At 38.4% G+C, this 20,847-nt stretch overlaps 1 protein-coding gene across 1 annotated transcript in view; it reads left to right on the top strand.

The window, feature by feature from the left end:
- akt1 (AKT serine/threonine kinase 1) overlaps window positions 1–19,639 on the top strand; it is an 86,738-nt gene extending 67,099 nt beyond the window's left edge. Inside the window, exons 6-14 of the mRNA XM_078562503.1 lie at window positions 1,303–1,434; window positions 1,634–1,699; window positions 3,049–3,117; window positions 3,593–3,718; window positions 4,007–4,135; window positions 14,513–14,727; window positions 17,000–17,087; window positions 17,842–17,944; window positions 18,201–19,639. Coding sequence (XP_078418629.1) covers window positions 1,303–1,434; window positions 1,634–1,699; window positions 3,049–3,117; window positions 3,593–3,718; window positions 4,007–4,135; window positions 14,513–14,727; window positions 17,000–17,087; window positions 17,842–17,944; window positions 18,201–18,280 — 1,008 coding nt within the window. The 3' untranslated portion in view covers window positions 18,281–19,639. The remainder of the gene's footprint in view (window positions 1–1,302; window positions 1,435–1,633; window positions 1,700–3,048; window positions 3,118–3,592; window positions 3,719–4,006; window positions 4,136–14,512; window positions 14,728–16,999; window positions 17,088–17,841; window positions 17,945–18,200) is intronic.
- The last annotated feature ends 1,208 nt before the right edge of the window (window positions 19,640–20,847 follow it).

Below are 20,847 nucleotides of genomic sequence, written 5' to 3'. Positions count from 1 at the left end.
CAACTTCTCAGAAACTGAAGCAGTCCACACACAGCAAAATCTGGACAACATTGAGCTTGGGTTGTTAAGTGGCTAGCAACATTTGTGCCACACAAGTGCCTGACAATAACCATCTCTCACAAGGTACAATCTAACAATCTTCCCTTGACACTCAATTGCATCCCAGTCGCTGACTCCTCCACCACCATCATCCAATGACCAGAAACTGAACTGAACCAGCCATATAAATACTGAGACAGGTCAGAGGCTGGGAATTCTTTTTTTTTGTTTATTCGTTCATGGGATGTGGACATTGCCGGCTAGGCCAGCATTTATTGCCCATCCCTAATTGCCCTTGTTCAGAGGATATTTAAGAGTCAACCACATTGCTGTGGGTCTGGAGTCAGGTAAGGACAGCACTCCCTTCCCACTAACCCCCAGGTTATTCCCACTTCACCCGATTGGCGGCCGGCAACATCCCGTCCCTGCTCTGCACTCCTGCTATCGGATCTCGGGCCTCACTCTCTCTCCACAGCCTTAGCCTCTGGTGGTGGTGGCTCCGGCATCAGAATATGCTGGCCCCGGGTGCAGATGACATAAAACTGAAAATGATGACACAAATCGGAAAAACGGGCTCTAAAGAATGAACTACATTAAATGAAACGACATTGAGCGGGTGACTTAAAGTGAGGACTTACAATACATTCTGCCCCATTTAAATTGAGAAGGAAGTATTGTGGATGGTTAACCAGCCACTGCCAATTTTTCACCACATCTGAAATTGAAAATTACTCTCACCATCTTGATTCTTCCCCTCACCCCCCCCCCCCGCCCCCCCCAGCAATTTTTCTCTAGGAGCCAGTTTAATTTTGAACTGAATTTCAAAATATTTTATGTTGCTTTAATTTTAACAACCCTAGAACGTTAGATTTTATCGCTATAACCCTTTCAACCAAGAAGTGCAGCTCTGGGACAGCAGAGATCCTGCTCCATGAACCTGACCATTAACTACTAAATCAAGTGCAACATCAATGAGAATATATTAGTAATTATTAAAATACACGTCAACAAATTCGGATGCAAAGAAATCGAAACATTTTAGGTGCTTTGCAGCTACCTGAAACTGCTTCAGTCAGCATGCAACTCTGAGAAATCCACTGGTATATTCTAATTAAGCCTTTCTTTTGTGAATTCACTGTAAAAGACATTGTAAAATAACTCTTTCTGCAGCAACTGTACTATGACCCTGAAATTGTTTGAATGTATTGGGGCTATGTTTGTTTTCTGTTGGACAGTTTGTGGTTATTGTTTGGTGTGTTACAGACCATGCATAATTTTGAATACTTAAAACTGCTTGGAAAAGGCACATTTGGAAAGGTGATTCTAGTAAAAGAAAAAGCCTCTGGACTGTATTATGCCATGAAGATTCTAAAGAAAGAAGTAATTGTAGCAAAGGTAACCCTTCAAAAGTTCATTGCCAGTGCAGCTGCAAAATGGCTTAAAATTCATGAAGCTTTATTGACTATTTTCACTAAAACCTTTTTTTTCTATAAAGCTATTTATTCATTCAACAGCTGTTATTTGAATTGAAATTCAGTTCTCTTATTGCTGTATTGGTTTTCTAAACCTGTAACACTTTTTATCTTTTATGCAGGATGAAGTAGCACACACTGTGACAGAAAACAGAGTGTTACAAAATTCTAGGCACCCATTCTTAACTGTAAGCACTTATTCAAAAGACTTCAGTAAATGTCAATTACCTATTCTTTTGTCACAGTATCTCAATTCATACATCCAATTTGTTATAAAGTTTTGAAAAATTACACAATTTTTAATTTGAACAGCCTCTCTCCTCATATTAAGAATGCTCTTAAAGCAAATTATTCAAGTGAGTTTTTGAAAAGTGTATTTTTTTTGCTTTTTTGAAATGCACTTTTTGACGCTTAATTCAATTTGATGCTTTTCTACCATCAGCTCTTGCTAAAAGTGAAAGCAGTTTGCTTGACATGGCAATGTAGTCTTGCTGCACATTGCTGTGGGAGAATTTTCAAGTTCCAGACATTTGATTCCACTGGACAGAAAAGACCTGAATTGTGCTAGGATATGAAGTGGAACATCTCGCAGAGTCTTAATGTACCACCCTGATTGGGAGAAAGAAATTGACCTTTTTTATCTGATCTGGCCACAATGGCACAATATGACCACATCTCAGATATTGAACATAATTATCATTACAATGCCTAAATTGACTCTTGGACTTATTTTCCAAGTCCTATCTCACTTGATTTTGTGTTCTGAGAGAGGCCATATAACATAAATTTTTAACAGTTAGCTGCTAGAACTATGCTGCAATCATGATGCAGAGTACATTAAAAAATAAATTCATACAATAAGTATAATGAAATTAAAGATCAAGTTATCAAATTCCATTCACATTATCCTGGATATTCCTATTATAAATCATGTATTTAACACAACAGTACATTGCCGACAAACTTTTTATAAATTATTTTTTCAGGGTATTTTTTGCATTGGTTGTGTAAATGCATATGTATTTTTTAAATGCTTACAACTTGCATCTTGCATAATATTTATGAAAATAACACTTGCTTTATCAGATATTTTTATATACCTCAATTGTGAACTACTTTATAAATTGTGTATTGTACAGGCTAAAGACTTGCTTCCTGGCTGATCTATGTGCACATAGAATTTTCATCCATGACCTTTCGTTTTTTTTAAAAACTCCTTGAATTGTTTTAATAGTTTTGCTGTGTAACAGTTTAACTGAGACTTTGGGTAGAGGTTAGACAGTTTCTTGTTTCTAACAAAACTAAAACCAGAAAAGAATGCTTGACATGTATTTCGTTCACTAACCCATGCCTGACTGCTGCAGGGAGCTAATCTAGTCAGCAGTGGGTTTTCATTAGAATCAGACTTGCTGAGAGAGATTGCCGACATTAAAAAAAATCACATCCTAACCTAGTTATTTAATGATGGCATTTTTAACCTAACAAAACCGTTTAGTTCTATGAAATAAAGCTTCTGATTGTTATTTTTATCTTAAAGGCACTGAAGTATTCTTTTCAGACAAATGATCGTTTGTGTTTTGTGATGGATTACGCAAATGGAGGCGAGGTACGGAGGAACTTTGTTAATTGAACAATGTCATCTGAAACTTTTATTTCTCTTCCAGTTAGCTTTCCTTATTTGCTGTTTTTAGGACATTAATTCCTTGCTGGATACAGTTTAATTTATTATGTGGTGAGGGTCACAGCTATTTGATCATTGGGCCAGCATCACTGCTAAAAGTCATAATTTAACAATGCTTCCACCAGGAGTGACTGGAAGGTGTTCAGGAGTGGAAATCCTAGATGATGTTTTACCCTTGCTTCTTAACCTAGTGGTGCTGAAGTCAGTTGTAACATCTCTACCACTATCCTGGCTGAAATCAGTTAACATGGCACACAGATGGGCATTGAATTCAAGTCTGTTCCCTTGGCCTGCGAGGCTCAGCTGCTCTTTGGCAAGTTGCAAGTAACTAACTTATAATTGAAACATGAGTGCCATGGTAAATATTTTAAATAACTCCTTGTGCTTGTTTTTATTTCAGTTATTCTTTCACTTATCAAGAGAACGTGTTTTTTCTGAGGACCGTGCCCGTTTCTATGGAGCAGAGATTGTCTCTGCTTTGGATTATCTCCATTCTGAGAAAAATGTAGTGTACCGAGACCTTAAGGTAGGAAAGACATAATGTAGTGAGTGCATTGCCGCCTTTGATTCCAGTAAACTATTGATTAGAAAATATGCTGGAATGGTGTGATAAATATCTCTCTTTGTGAAATTAAACATCAAGGTTTCCCATGAAGGGATACTAAATCACTCAAAAAAAAATTCAGGTCATTAAATTGTTGAGGAATGTGTCAGGACGTTTCCCTCTATATGTGAAAGTTTATTTACCAGTATAAGCAAAATAATAATGATTAGTTTACTTAATGCTCATGTGCTGTTGCTTTATTTAATTTAGTTGGAAAACCTTATGCTAGACAATGATGGCCACATTAAAATAACTGACTTTGGGCTTTGCAAAGAAGGTATCAAGGATGGAGCAACTATGAGAACATTCTGTGGAACTCCTGAATATCTCGCACCAGAGGTTTGTTTGTTTTATTTTATTACTCTCATTTTTTGCTATGTAAATATTTGTGCTTCGCCAGGTGAGGGATTTCAGTAGTGGAGATTGAAACATGCTTACCACATTTATTTTCCATTGTTCGCATCAAGCATTGCCAGGTGAGATACAGTACAACCTGATGTTCTGTGTATAAAAGTATTTTTGCTGAATCTCAATAGTGTACCTTAATTCAGTTTCACAGCATTCCAATACACTAACCCTTCTCAGTCTGCCTGAGTGAGGGTGTCAGTTTAGAGTTGATTTACACTGCTGTCTGGTCATTTTTGTCCTGTGGATCTGAAATGACTAGAAACAATTCCTATTCGGACTCATTTCCGTACAGTACTGAGGGGATGCTGCAATGTCGGAAGTGCTATCTTTCAGATGAGACACTAGACCGAGGCTCCACCTGCTCTCAGGTGGAGATTAAAGATGGTGTGACATTATTTGAAGAAGAGCATGAGAACATTCCCAATGTTTTGTCTCATATTTATTTCTTAACCAACATCAATTTTTTTACAAATGTATTATATGGTCATGTATGTTATTCCTGTTTGTAGAACTTCGATGCGCTAAATTGGCAACAGCATTTCCCAACAGTGACTAACTTTCAAAAGTACTTCATTGGCTGTAAAGTGTATTGGGATGTCCGGTGGCTATGAAATATGCTATATAAATGCAAATCCTTTCCTTTAGCACAGAACATATAATTTGGAGCTGGGTTTAGAATAAATTTTAAGCAAAGCCACATAAGACAGTTTAAAGATTTCTTTGTATTTAATGTGTTAAATTAATTTAATTGGTAAATCGACTGAGTTGCATATCGAAACTGAAATATCAGGATTTACTTTTATGGCAATATGTGTTCATTAATTGTTTTTGTGAATGGTAACTTGGTTACCTTGTTAATTTTAAGATACTTATTCATCTTTCATACTTCCTCATCTTTTAACCACGAGATTTTGTTGCTAGACACTTGGTTCCTTTTGAAAATACCACACTGTGAACCATCCACTTGTTTCATTTGCATGTCTGTATGCACAGAAGTATCACTTCAGTAATTTTGGAACCTTGTGTGATTGTTTTTCAGACTTTACCACACTGAAATCACTATCCTGTCATCAGTTACTGGGTTTGTTTTGAAAATTCTCATGTTTGGAGCAGTTGTTTCAAACAATAGGTCTGTGAGGAGTTTGCTGTACAAGAATATTGTATGTAAATCATTTAGAAATGCTTTATGGTACAATGCTTTTGTTCAACTTGAGCAATAACTTCCTGCAATCTGGATTTTTGCACTTTTTGAAACTTGAGGTGAAACAGCATCAATGCAAAGTTTAAACTAAAAGTACTGAAATATTACTTACTGATCACTGGGGCTATAATCGTGTAGTATGCATGTATGTATGGTTGAATCCCGTCACCCCTCCCCCCACCCCCACCCCACATTTCCATAAACCCATGTAACATGAGGTTGTAAACTTCAATAATACCACTTTCAGCTGCAGTTCAGTGGCTTATGCTGGAAAACCTGGTTCTGTCACTTAAGTGAGAAATGTTTACTGACAAATTTAGGGTGTCACTAATAAATTATCAGTTTTTATTTACAACCCAGATAAATCACAGTATCTTTACAGTGCAGAAGGAGGCCATACAGCCCATCAAGTCTGCACTGGTTCTCTGAAAGAGCATCGTTTGGCAATATTCTCCCCAGAAGAAAAATGAAGAAATTAATACTAAATTTAAAAATAACAAAGTGCGATTTTAAATATTACTTTATTAGAGCCACAGGTATATTCTATAACCATGTTTGGAGCCTGACCAAAGAAACCTGAAATGATTAATAAAAATTTATGAAATGTGATTGTACAGATAATGAAACTAAACATTCCTCTACCCTCCTTAAAGTTGAAATAATATTGGACTATTGTTCCATAAATTGTGAATGATGCCATTAATAAAAGCTGAAGGTTTTATTCAGAGTAACAGCATAAAGAAAGACCTGGAGATGTTTATAGCCAAGAAAGTTTAAATAAGTACAATACGATTCTTCACTTTTTAACCAATGAAGTACTTTTGAAAGTTTGGAAGATTGTGCTGAAGTGATGATCTACAACTCAAAACCACATATTAAAGGATTTTAAATTTTCCAGTTGCTAACCAAGGAATGATGCTCTTTCAGTGAAAAAGTAGATGCTCCCTTTGCTTTAATGTCATCTTTTAACTTGGGCACTGGAATGTAAAATAGTTCCTTCTGTTTACACAGTTGTTGTATAGTTGTTTTTAGCTGCATGATGGAATTTGGTTCAGGGGATGGTAGTATCTTGGAAATGTGAGCTCCTGGTTATCAAAGGCTTCAATGTTTATAACTGCCTCGGTTTCTCTTGTAAATTGTGTTAAACAGCTGTCACGCATTGTTCTTGTGATATTCTAGTGCTACCCATTTTAACAGACTTTGGCTTTTCTCATTGTTTCAGCATAATACTCACAAATGGGGATGTGGTGTGGGCATTCTGCAGATACCATCAGACTTCCTTTATTTTTGCAGCTGAGTTATTTAACAGCAGTCTGTGATTAATTGGAGTTACTTTTATTGATGGTACCTCCATGAAATGTGTAAAACCTAAAAAGTCAGGAATCTTTCCAGAGGCCCACCCACTTGAAAAGAACTCCTACACCCCCTCCCCAGGGAGTTTGCCCAATTAATAGCAGGTCCATGAAAACCCATAGCAAGTCCTAGGTTTGATCCCAAGTTTGCGAGTTAGCAGAGGGCCTGCTGCAGTTGATCCCAAGTGCTTTTATTAGGGAGCTTGCCACTACTGATAGCTATCCAGCAATCCCTGCTACAAGTATGTATGTGTGGGTGTCAGGTGAGCACTGGGTTGTCCTGCTCAGTCAAATAACAGCAGAATAACTCTTGTTGCTGGAAAATAAAGAGGGCAAAGGTGTGTGCTTTAAGGTTTCATATTGATAACTTCAGAAGGCGCTAAGATGGAATGAGCCACAGGGGGAAGGGGTGACTAGTAAGCCAAAGCTGATGGTTCTGTTGAAGGAAAGGCCTCATGGTCTCGCAATGTTGAAGCGAACAGAGTGGAGAGCATGATGGTGAAATTTGGTTACAATGATTTGACTGACAATCCTCATTTTTTTCAAGGATCCTTGTCTCATACAATTCTCTGGTTGAGGGACAAGTGAATTACTGTCTCCATGCTCTCATTGCAGCTCAGAGAACACTTTTGCATATAGAAATACAACTGACTTCTTCCTCTCCCTTTGTTAGCTGCATTTCTGAATTTAAATGTTTGACACTTAAAGAATCAGCAGCTTTGTAAACCAACAATGAATGTGCTGTTGGATTAAGGGAGCAGGTTTCAAGAAAGTAAGTTTCAAAAAAGGAGCCTGTCCTATGAAATTGCATGGAGACAGCAATAACACAACAAAGCTCAGTGCAACCAGTAACATTAAAGTAAAAAGGGAGAACTTTTATATGGAGGTCACTCCATAAAACAGGAACAATAATAATTGGCAATATAAAAGTGAGGTGAGAGCAACTGCCCTTGACAGCAAGGCAGCATTTGTCCAAGAGTGGCATTAAGCAGAATTCAAGTTGATGGGAATCGGCAGAGGAAACTCTCCATTGGTTGGAGTCATACCTAGCACAAAAGAAGATGGTTGTGGTTGTTGGAGGCCAATCATCTCAGCCTTGACCATCTCTGCAGGAGTTCCTCAGGGCAGTGTCCTAGCCCCAACCATCTTCAAGTGCTTCATCTATGACCTGCCCTCCACCATAAGGTGAGAGGGGATGTTCGCTGATGATTGCAGAGTGTTCAGTGCAATTTGTAACTTCTCAGATACTGAAGCAGTCTAAGCCCTTAGCAGCAAGGTCCAGACAATGTTTAGGCTTGGACTAATAAGTGGCAAATAACATTTGTGCCACACAAGTGCCAGGCAATGATCATTTCCAACAAGAGAGAATCTAACCATCACCCCATGACATTCAACTGCATTACCATTGCTGAATCCATCATCATCAAAATCCTGGGGTTACCATTGACCAGAAACTTAACTGGACTAGCCATATAAATTTGGCTACAAGAACAGGTCTGTTACTGGGAATTATGTGCTGAGTAACTCACCTCCTGACTCCCCAAAGCCTGTCCACCATCTACAAGACACAAGTTAGGAGTGTGATGGAATACTCCCCACTTGCCTGAATGAGCGCAGCTCCAACAACACTCAAGACACTCAACATCATCCAGGACAAAGTAACCCGTTTAATTGGCATCCTAGCCACAACCTTAAACATTCACTCCCTCCACCACTGACACATAGTGGCAGCAGTGTGTACCATCTGAAAGATGCACTGCAGCAATATGCCAAAGCTGCTTTACAGGACTTTCCAAACCTGTGACCTCCGCCACCTAGAACGACAAGGGACGCAGTCGCTTGGGAACAAGTTCCCCTCCAAACCACACAACATCCTGACTTGGAACTATATTGCTGTTCTTTCGTTGTCACGGGATCAAAATCCTGGAACTCCCTTCCTAATAGCACTGTACGTGTACTGACACCACGTGGACTGCAGTAGTTCACGAACACAGCTGACCACCACCCCATCGAGAGCAATGAGAGGTGAGTAATGAAAGCTGGCTTTCCGGTAACACTCACATCCCTTGACATATAAAAAATTCTGTCCATTGGTGTGCGAGAACTGGGGCAGCTCAGTCTCTTTCTTATAGGTAGTGTCTGAACTTTGCTAGGTGTTTTTTTTTCTGACAGCATGGCTGACATCAAGAGGTCTCCATGTAAGGAGCTAAAAACCTGAATATGTGTCCTCTTGTTCGAATCCTGACCATATATAGACTGATAGTTATTTAAAAGTGAAGTTTTCAGAGAAGAATGTGCCAGTTACCTCTTTTTAATTGATCCTTAAAGATGACACAATGTTACCAACAGAGAAACAGCAATTAAGATGACCAGAGATTCTCCATACAAAAGCAAAATACTGCAGATGCTGGAAATCTGAAATAAAAGCAGAAAATGCTGGAAATTCTCAGCAGGTCTGACAGCATCTGTGGAGAGAGAAACCGAGTTAATGTTTTAGATCTGTGGCCTTTCAGAATAAATGTGTCATGCTCCATTATTTTAAGGAGGCACAAATAAGAAAGAAATTGAAACATAAGATTCAATTTGAACTAAGCCAAAGGAAGCATATAAAACTAAATCATGATGTTATTACATGTGCCTAGTACTCCCTGTGCCTTGAGGAAGGCCTCAAGCCTGCCAGTGGACTCTCTCTCTGGAGCCACCCAGGAAGATGTTGCTGATTACAATTGAAAACAAAGCTGTTGTTTATTTTTAAAATTGGAGTTTCATACCTTTACTGTATCTAGGCAGTTTCTACAAATGATTTATCATTTGTAGAAACTAGTTTTATTCATTTCCCTCTCTGGCTTTTTTCCGTTTTTTTTTGTATTGAATGGATAAGAAATATTGATAACGCTGCTTAGACACTAAATTTCTGTTCTTCCTTCACATTCTTGTGGAGCAGTCAATAGCAACGCTGTGGGCAGAATTTACTCTGACTAATACATTTGTATGTTGGACCAATGCAATGCAAGTTAATGGCTGTTCCTGCCAGTAAAGGGTAGTTAGTATGATATGGATCAGGAACTCTGTGTGGGGATTTGAAATGACAGCTGTGGAACTTGCGATACTGACTTGCAGTGCATTTTATTGCAAGCACCTGAAGAGGGGGGAGGGTAAGTTTCTTCATAATTGGGACGCTTTTAATTAACCACAGCTTATTTGAAAGTTGTGCCTTTTTAAATTTTCAGTTTTGCTGATGAGATAATCAGGAATTTTGGGTCCAGAGTGTCCCTTCTGAGCAGTAAAAAAAAATTCTGATTACTCTTAAAAGAGTTGATGAGTGTAGCTCCTGGAATTCTGGCTGGCAGGCAGCTGTGTTCCTCCTATACATATATGGGGCAGCTGTACAACCAGCTGTCGCTTGGTTTGAATCATACAGGCAGGGGCTGCTGTAAATAGACCTGTGCGCAAGTAACATAATACCTGCTCAGATTCTTGACGGGAGATGAGCTGTACATTTCTCCACAAACCCTATTAAGAATTAAAAACAAGAAATTACACCAGCTAGCAATACAGATAAGGAGACCAATGAAATCACCCTATAAATGCCTTAAGATAATTTCAGGAGACATCTGACTCTGAACTCAAAAGGAATGACGTTTTTAAATTGAATTTAGAATCAACAAAATAGTCTCAACAAAAATATAACACTAAAAAAAAAATTCTGAACGTGAGTTGTTAAGTCAGTGAGGTTGTGAGTATTAATCAGAAAAGCTATGCCATTAATTATACTGGAAACTGAAGTGATCTTTACTCTAAACTTGTTAAGCCTTAAATTTTATGAAATAGATTGTCCTAGATTTTATGGTCAGCAGTGAAGTGATGGCACTCACCACTGACCTCAAAGAAAGCCATCCACAGAGATCTGGTGATCTCTTTGGCATGGATTTCCCTTTTCTGGATGTCAATTCGAATCTGGCATCAAGTCAAGGAGTATCTCCAGCGTTCAGGAACAGCGATGTCAGCAAGCAGGGTATGCAGCCAGTCACATTGAAGTATTCCACAGATTGCAAACCAGGAAGTAAAATCCATTATTTTTCACTTTGAATTAAAATTTTAGAGAGAGTAAAATAAATGATTGGAACACACACATGGGATTAAGGTAGAAGCTGAAGTACTGTTATGATACGGCCGGTGGTATCTACCAGACTGACCAAATCTACAAGGGAACCTTGGCCACACTATCACAACAGTTTTGCAATTTGTATTTATTATGAGAAGGTTTGTGCTCTGAATTCAGAAGTAATGAGTCCACTAGCACCTTTAGAGATTTTAAAAATTAAATTAAAACAGATACATAAGATTAGTTACATAGTTAGGGCAACATTTTCCCCCTGTTGTTGGGGGGGGGTGGAAGTGCGGGAGCAGGCACGGGAGAGCACCCTATTGATCCGTGCCCCCGATTGGGGGCGTGCCACCATTTTACATGGGCAGGCCAATTAAGGCCTGCCCAGCGTGACGTACGCCAGGAAGCGCTATGCGCTCCCTGTGGGGGCGGGGGGGTTTCTCTCAGCTGGGAGTGCACGCGAAAGAGCGCACAGATCTCCCTGAGGCCAAGTGCTGCCTCAGGGAGATTGGCTCAGCTATCAAACATGAAATAAAGATTAAAAAAAAAATTCCCTGCCATGTCTCCTCATGTGACATTGTCACATGAGCTGGGACATGTCCATAAAGTTAAAATATTTTGCATTTTTTAAATCACTCATGAAACCTAATCCCGCCCATGGATGAGGTTTCATGTTTTTTCACAAACCTGCCAGGGCTCCTGGCCTGCCCTTCTACCTTAAGGTTGGACGGGTAGGCCCATTAATCGTGTTAATTAGTTTTTTAATGGCCTTAATAGGCCGTTGAAATTGGCTGCGTGCCCGCTGAACTGAAAATCCAAATGACGCGGGGTGATGTCAGGACGCATGCCCAATGTATCCCCACGTCATTTTACGCGTCAGCGAGCGGGACCCGCCCCCGTTCGCCGACCGGAAGATGCTGCCTATAATATAACAATTCCCAAAATTCCTGCTTAACCAGACACCCAACTAAACACCCCCTTTAAGGCAACAGTCCAGAATAGATTTTAAATTTATAGAGATAGTCCAGCAAGGTTACCATAAGCACCCACTAGACAGTGGAATTCCTAAGGCTTTTAACACAATTTTGGTTACTGGAGCAGCAGACATCTGCAAAGTGACTCGAGGCTTTTCCCCAAGTCTATTTCACATGGTGTACCTTTCAGATCTCACACAGCCACACACTCACAACCTTCCATCCTTCTTTAAATATATTTGTCCTTCTTTGATTTGCAAATCCTATTTTCTCCCATTCGTTTGGAAGTTACTTTTCCCATAATATAAAAATTTTTATGTTGTCATTATGGTCAGCACTTTTGGGAAAAATCAACGTAATAACCTTGCCCGTCGTAAAAACCTTATCATGTCTCTTTGAAAATCCAACAACTTTTCCCCTTATCTAAAAATGCAAACTCTCCCTTACTTAGCTCGTCCATTAGCATTTCAAATGCCTTTTTACGCCTAACTCTTTTGATAAGAGTTTGATAATTTAAACCTTTCAGTCTATCTATCTCTAATTAAATCGACTACGCAGAGAACCACCCCCCCTCACACGCACACGTGGGCACACACACACACACACACACACACACACATAAGCCTACTTTGCAATATCCCCCAATAATATTATGAAAAATGAAGTTTCATGACACATACCATAGACATTTAGAAAAAATTAAAATGTTACTTCCAAATTTCTCCATTACAATTAACATCTGACACTCTGCAATTATAAAATTTAGGTTTTCAGGACCAATGAGGCTGCTCAATAGTAATTAGTACTTCATTCATTCAACAAGGTGTAACTTTCTCAAGGTTTTTTACTATGAGACTAATATTGTAAAAGGGAAAGATCTTGTTACTTCATTGAATTCCAATTGATTGCAGACTGAGGGGCTCTTCAACAGCACCCCATTGGGAAGTATAGAATCACGTGCAAAAACTTCTGCATTTCTGTGTTTAACTGCGCATGTGTGCACTCCAAAGTTACTATCAGTTTCAGCGGAATGATGCTGACATTTTGGCTATCATTTCTATCCCTGAATCCAGACTGTTATAGCTTTAGCCCCTTGTAATCTGATATTGAGGGAGGATTTTTTTGGAGTGCACTGTTTCTGTAATTACAAGATCAGTGTTTATGGTGAAACTGTTCAGTGCATTGTTTCAGAAAATTCCAGTTAAGTAAACACCTTTTTAGATAAAGATTTAGGTCATTTTTATTTCAAAATCATAATTTAAGCTTTCTTCACTTTCATTATAACTTTCATCACCTCCAGACCTGATTACTCCAACATTCCCATCTTCCATCCCTTACCCTTCATGAACTCCCAACTCATCAAAAGCTGTGCTGCCAAGGTCTGCTTGTCCATCACCTCCTTCCATGCTGACCTATATTGACTTCTGGTCCTCCATTGTCTTGCATTTAAAATTCTCCCTTACTCTGATACCTACCTTTTATCACACACCACTCTCCCACCCTTTGCCTCACCATTCATATTAATGGATTCAGCTGCTTTTTGCTACATACTGGAATTTCCTCTGGAAACCCTTCCACCTACCTCTCTTCCATAAACACTTCTTAAAATCCACCTCGTTGACCAAGGTTTTGTTCACCTTTGCAATTCCTTCTTTTCTTGGTGTCTGTTTTTTTCATGGCTCTGTGAAGCACCTTGGAAATTGATCATGCACACCCCTATCAAGATACTATTGGAGTTAAAATAGTAATGCAACGCTACTCTCAACTAATGAACAATTGGCAGTTCTGATTTTGATACTTAATGTAATTGCAATATTAAATTATTAGATCGATACCAAGTTCTGTAGTTGTCATTTTAGTCTTTTCATGTTAGGTCACATTCTTAAATCAGTCTTCATAACTGTGATTCCTGACCAATGGTAACATCCAAGCTGCAACATTTTCAATTGCTTTTGATATTCTTCCTATAATGTAGTACCACCTGTAATATTCTCCAGCTTTATCGCTCAGCGCACATGCATTCTGCATCTCCACTCCTGGCCTACCCTTCCTCATCTGACAGCAGATCCTTTGGACAATATGTCCCTACAATCAGTCTGCTCTTGCAACGTTGCTTTTTTTTCCTATCTTTGAAATTCTCTACTAAATTTAGTGCTTTGACCTCCATATGACCTCTCGTAATTTCCTTTCCACTTCCTACCTTGGCTCTTTGAGCTCTTGTAAAGCACTTAGGGAGATTTTAACATGAGAGTTGTTATAGATGTGTAAATTATTTAATTTGAGGATGTTAAATGAACAACAATAAGCGCATTTTTGGGATGACGATAAGGGTCATAATTTTTGATCAAATAGTTTTCTTGGACATGAATGAAGTTGTCATATGTTTGTTTATAAACCATGGGATAAAGCTTGCCCATTGGTTATAGAACCAATGCAGATTGTTTATCTAGTTACCAACAACAGGTGCACTTGTAGCTAGTGAAATACCTGAACTGTTTACTGGGTTGTTCTTCCTGGCCATAAGGTTGTGCCTGAAAGTGAGTAATCCTTATAAGAGCTGAAAATAATATATGATTTCACACTTATGGCGATGTTCGATCTTTCAGATAATCTTACAACTAATCATATTTATCTCTATAATTTATACCACACCTCCATTTTCTTGTGTTTCAGGTTTTGGAGGATAATGACTATGGGCGAGCCGTGGACTGGTGGGGTCTTGGAGTTGTAATGTATGAAATGATGTGTGGCCGCCTTCCCTTCTATAATCAGGACCATGAAAAGTTGTTTGAACTCATTTTAATGGAGGAGATCAGATTTCCACGCACTTTGTCACCTGAAGCCAAATCTCTTCTTTCTGGGTTGTTGAAGAAAGATCCTGAACAAAGGTGTGTGTCGGCTTTCTCTGGGTTGCAGTAGACCTATAATTATAAGCAGCCCCACCAGCTATGCTTGCAAGTCTGAGCAATGTCTGCACACTGTCAGACTGTCAGAGGCGGAAATTTGAAACTATTAAAGTTAAATTTTAAATTTGAGTCAAGAAATTTGTACATTCTCCTAGCACACATTTTTGAAATTTCACCACTAATTTATATTTATACAAAATTCCTTTCCCAGATATGAATATTCATTTTTCCATTTTAACATGTAACCCGCATAGCTAGGCTTTTCTGGAAAAGAAATACTATTTAAACCGAAGTCTCTCTTGCTGCTTAGGTGGATGTAAGTGCGTTAGAACATCCTAAGGATTGTGAGATGTGCTAAAAAAAAAAATTGCAAGTTCTTTCTACTGAAAAATACATTCTAACACTTATGATCTGGAATCCACTTCATTTATTTGCCTTCAAAATTTGATGGGAATAAATTTAACTTCAGCTAAATATTTGAGTGTAAAATTATAATGTTTCAAATTATTTCTCTTTTACTTTATAAAGAATTCCAGATCAGGCCTAACATAAATACATAATGCTAAACATCTGTTAAATGTTGCAAACTATTTGTGCTGTTATTGGTCAGTCCAGTATTTGCTATTTTTTATGCACACACATGCCCTTCCCAAACGAAGTACCTTTCAGTAAGAAAATATTTCATTTGTGTACATTTACAGACTAAATGGTTAATCAGGCTGAGGTAGAAATATGACAAATTAGTACATTTTGATATATATTTAAAAATACCTACCTACTTTAGCTTTCTTTTTGTTCTTGGTTCCTCCATGATGTACACCACTCCCTGGCCAAAAAGATTGGTGAATCTTGGCTGGTGGCTTTGAATCACCCACAGTAGCATCTTGTTACTATAATAAAAGCAAAAAACTGGGGATGCTGGAAATCCAAAACAAAAACAAAAATACCTGGAAAAACTCAGCAGGTCTGGCAGCATCTGCGGAGAGGAGCACAGTTAATGTTTCGAGTCTGAATGACCCTTCAACAGAACTAAGTAAAAATAGAAGAGAGGTGAAATATAAGCTGGTTTAAGGGGAGGTGGGGGTAGAGCTGGATAGAGGGCCACTGATAGGTAGAGATAACCAAAAGATGTCACAGACAAAAGGACAAAGAGGTGTTGAAGGTGGTGATATTATAATATTATAATATTGCCAACTTCAACACCTCTTTGTCCTTTTGTCTGTGCATCTTTTGGTTATCTCCACCTATCACTGGCCCTCTATCCAGCTCTACTTGTCCCACCCCCCCCTTAAACCAGCTTATATTTCACCTCTCTTCTATTTTTACTTAGTTCTGTTGAAGGGTCATTCGGACTCGAAACATTAACTGTGTTTCTCTCCGCAGATGCTGCCAGACCTGCTGAGTTTTTCCAGGTATTTTTGTTTTTGTTTAGCATCTTGTTACTGTTGCACACATATATTCCCTGGTTCACGCAGTGATGATAAGTGGGATTGGTTTTGGAAATGATTGACTGTCTTTATCTGCTCTTGTGGATATATACTTGAACCACCTCAGAAGATTAGTTATTACCTGTGTCCACGTGGCTTGGTTGGCAGCACTCTCCCCTCTTGATCTCAATCTGCTGACCCAGCCATACACCAGAACTTGAGCACTCAAGTCCAGAGTGTAGCACTAAAGAGTGCAATGTTCTGTCAAGTGCTATACTTGAGACATCAGTTATTAAACTGAAGTCCAATATGTCTGTTCGGATGGATTTTCAATGGCACATTTCAACAATGAACAGAAATTGCTCCCAGTGTCCGGCTGACTTTCCTTCCTCAATTAATTGATGCAAAGTAGATTAACTAGTCAATTATCTCAATGCAAGTACAGGATAATATTGCTAATATGTTTGCCTACAGCCATTGCACTTCAATAAAAGTAATTCTATTTCAGGAAGTGATGTGAAATGTACATATCAATGTAATTATGCATTCACCAATGTGTTGGAAGATGTCATTGTTGAATCCGTGATACTGTAACCTGGTAGATCTAATTTCCAACTGAATGAGTTTAATTGACATCAGGCTAAATAATGTTTTTGTCTAATGCCAGCTCTAATTTCATGTATGTGGGCATGCAAATTCTTATTGAGAGGTTATTTGGCTCTGAGTCTGAGTAATTTTGTTTCCTTGTGCCTCTGTGAAGTGCATTGAGACATTTTTCTATGTTAAAGGTGCTATGTGAATGCAAGTTTTGTTGTATTCCTCACTAGGTTGGGTGGTGGCCCTGATGATGCAAAGGAAATAATGCAAGACAAATTCTTTGCTGGAATTGAGTGGCAAGATGTCTATCAGAAAAAGGTGATTAAAAAAATGTTCCAATTTACTCAGTCATTCAGATTATACGATAGGTGTATGGTTTACGGAACAAAATGGGCCTATATATATATCCATTTGAGAAGGGGCTTAATTTGCACTAGACAGATGCTTCAGCACATTCAAAATTGGAGCCTAGTTTGTGTGCAGGAATCACAGATGTAGGCCTTGATCCCACCAATGCCCCTTGGCACTATTCTGTTTAATTCTGTATTTCTGTCCTCCTCTCTTTTTTTTATACCTCTTCTGTTTATTGGCCACTTCTTTCTCACTGTCTTAGTTTCATGCTGTTCAGGGAAGGTATGATTAGGGAGGCTGGACAGGTGAGGCAAACGTGCTGTAAAACCAAAATGATAAATGTGGCTAGGGTATCACTGTAAACCACATTGTTGCAGCAGGGTACTTTTTTTAGGGTAGGGCTGAGATACATTAGTGTAGAATGAAAGGCATTTTATATATATATAAATGTGCTATGCCTGAGCAAGAAATGCTTGGTGCTGATATTAGTTTCTTGAAATGGAAAGTGTTCCATTCCCCAGCAATAACATCCTGTCTTTCATGCTTCCCAATGTAAGGGAAGTCAATTATGGGTTTCATAAACCCACAGTCAATGTTTCTATGACACTGCTTTATCACTAAATTATCACTTTTTATTCCCGTTTGAACTGCAATTTGTCTATTGATTTTTTTTTTTACGATGTAAACACAGTAAAATAATGACATTTTGTATATTCAACAGCTTACTCCGCCATTTAAGCCTCAGGTGACATCCGAGATGGACACAAGATACTTTGATGAAGAATTTACAGCACAAATAATAACCATCACTCCACCTCATCGAGGTATTCTGCAGTTCATTTTTTATATGTTTTTGAGCTTATCGGGATGAAAGGACAGGAGTCTTTTTCAATTTTTGTTTAATAGGTCAATTCCAATATAGGAATAGATGCAATGTGAATTTTTCCTTGGATTGTTCTAAAGCCTAATCTCCAAAGGTTATTTGCTGATTGCTCTGACTAAAGCATTTCAGATACACATTCAAACTTTTAAAAATGTAAGACTTGTCTGCAGTATTGATGAGGCTCTTTTGTTGAACAGATGGCAGTACGGAATCCATAGACAATGAGAGAAGACCACATTTTCCCCAGTTTTCTTACTCAGCCAGTGGAAGGGACTGAACTCGACTGCCTTTTAAAAAAAAAAATGAATAAAGGAAATCAGATTGGATTTTGAGGACTTCAAATCGGAAATGTGTGAGAGGTTATCAACATTATCTGGTTGGTTTGTAGGAAAAAAAAGTTTCCTCTTTCAACAAAATCCTTCCTTCATTTCTCATATGATGATGGAAAATTAGCTACTTTTAAAAGATGAAAAACTGGCCCCTATGCAGTGACCTAGTTTTAAATGAGCAATCATGAGAGCATGTATTTGGAATACAGGGGCATCATTTTGATTGACAGCAGAGTGGAAACTGCTAATTTGAACTGATCTCTCCTTCATTATCTCTATGTATTTATGGTCCACATTGAAATTCCCCAACTTGTCAATTAGATTTATAATTCTGTTTCCGTAAAGCACTCATTGTAATTGATTCCTTGTAAGATATTTTCTTACCTATAAAAGTTCGGTAATGATCTATCCCGGCCTGTACTATTGGTAAGATGTATGTGAAAGTAAACCTCTTAAGTCACAGGCAATTAATGAAGCATACTGGTCCAATGTACTACAAAGGTGAAAAGTAGTCGAGTCCAACCAGAGCTTCTCTTGCAATCTGTTTACCTCTCTACAATGTGTAAACATCAAATGGCCTCAGTGAGGCACAACAACATCTGCAGCGGCAGGAACTTTGCTGTAGTTTGTGAGGGAAAATTGTAATCTAGAAGAAGATCTTGCATTTCAGTGTTAATCAATTGAAATCTGCCACAGAAGGATGCAACTTGTTATTTTTATTTAAAAAAAACACTTCACTGATGTATTATTTTTGTTCTAATGTCAGTATCATTGCCATTTCTTTGTCACTTGCTGGGCATTTTTGGATGTTACATTTTGCTCGTATTATTTATCAGTGTTTTCAATTAAATCAATTCTATCACATTTAGTAATTTAATGTTTGTCAGTGAATGTTGGGGAATATTGTTTCCCTTTTTGTAGTTTGTTTTTGTATGTTGTCCAAAATGGAGCAGAAAAATGTCTGTGTCTCTGTGTTCAAACTGTAAAGAATTTGCTCAGTCATCAGTCACATTCCCTTAAGGTTGCTTAGTTCCATTCTAGCTTCATTGAAATAGCTATATGAAAGCTAGAGGATTGAGCTCGCAATCAATATAGTATTTGTGGAGTGAATGTTCTATAAATTAGTGTTTAAAACACTCAGTATTTCCTGTTTTCCTCCTGGCATTTGGAGGGTCCAAGATAACTACCTAACTGTTGGTAAAGAAAATCAGTTACCACAATTCGTACACTGTACTGTAGTATTTTTACATACATAATATACCATTTTCCTTCAAAAATGAACAAATAAAACAGATATAACATCTGAAGTCTATTTCCATTGATGTTATACACTGACTATTCCTTTCTATTTTAAAATTAGGTACTTGTGTATGTCAAATAAGCTTAGTAGCGGACAACTAGCTGGACAGTGTTCCTGAGATGACACAAAACATTTATTTTTAAGAATATTGTGATGCTTTTGTTGCAAAAAATTGTGAATAATCTCTTGGGTATTATTCATTTTACAAATATCACCAAGAGACAACTACAATTCCTTGGGCACTCACTTGGGAGAGAGAAACTTGAACATCTGGTAGTGACTGATAAAATTGAGGGCAGCAGAGCAAGAGGGAGACAAAGGAGGAAATGCACCGACAGCTTAAGAAGCAGACTGGGACAGGATTTGAGAACAACATCACGATGTAGGCCGTGATCAAAGGCTGTGAAAGCTAGAGAGCCATGATCGCTGACGTTGTAAAATGCTACCTGAAGAAGGAGAAAAAGAATATTCATCGATTCAAACAGTGCATACCCATCTGAATTAAGGAATAAGTCGATTGGCTAATGATATAACAGAGAGGAAGAGATAGATAATTCAGATCTATTAGCAGAAATATTCAGCAAGTATGTAACCTGTACAGTTGCACCACTATTTGTAGTACTTGGTAGAGTTTTGGGCTGTGCTTGATTACACACTAATCATTCTATTAGTAAACTCTCCAGTTATCACCAGGTAGCATCCATAATATACATTTTAATTGTAATTGACCAGCCAGAAAAGATCCAACATGAATTACAAAGGGTATTGGTGCTGCGCCCAAAATTTCAAATAATAAGAAAGAAAGAAGAATAAAATCAGACAGAGCTCCCTACATCAACCTAGGTACCGGAAGCAACAAAGGCACACCCTGTCCAATCAATGCTGCAAAGTCCTTCTCATTAACATCTGGGGACTTGTGCCAAAATTGGGACAGTTGTCCCACAGACTAGTCAAGCAGCAGTCTGACATAGTCATTCTCACCAAATCATACCTTACAGCCAATGTCCCAGACTCCTCCATCACCCATCCATGGGTATGAACTGTTTCATCGGCAGGACAGATCCATCAGAGGTGGCAGCACAGTAGTATATATTCAAGAGGGAATTGTCCTGGGAGTCCTCAACGTTGACTCTGGTCCTCATGAAGTCTCATGGCATCAGGTCAAACATGGACAAGGAAACCTACCACCTTCTCTCAGCTGATGAATCAGTACTC

The sequence above is a fragment of the Cetorhinus maximus genome, chromosome 18, assembly GCF_964194155.1.
Source record: "Cetorhinus maximus chromosome 18, sCetMax3.hap1.1, whole genome shotgun sequence".
NCBI classification, from domain to species: Eukaryota; Metazoa; Chordata; class Chondrichthyes; order Lamniformes; family Cetorhinidae; genus Cetorhinus; species Cetorhinus maximus.
This window is presented reverse-complemented; position numbering and strand designations above follow the sequence as displayed.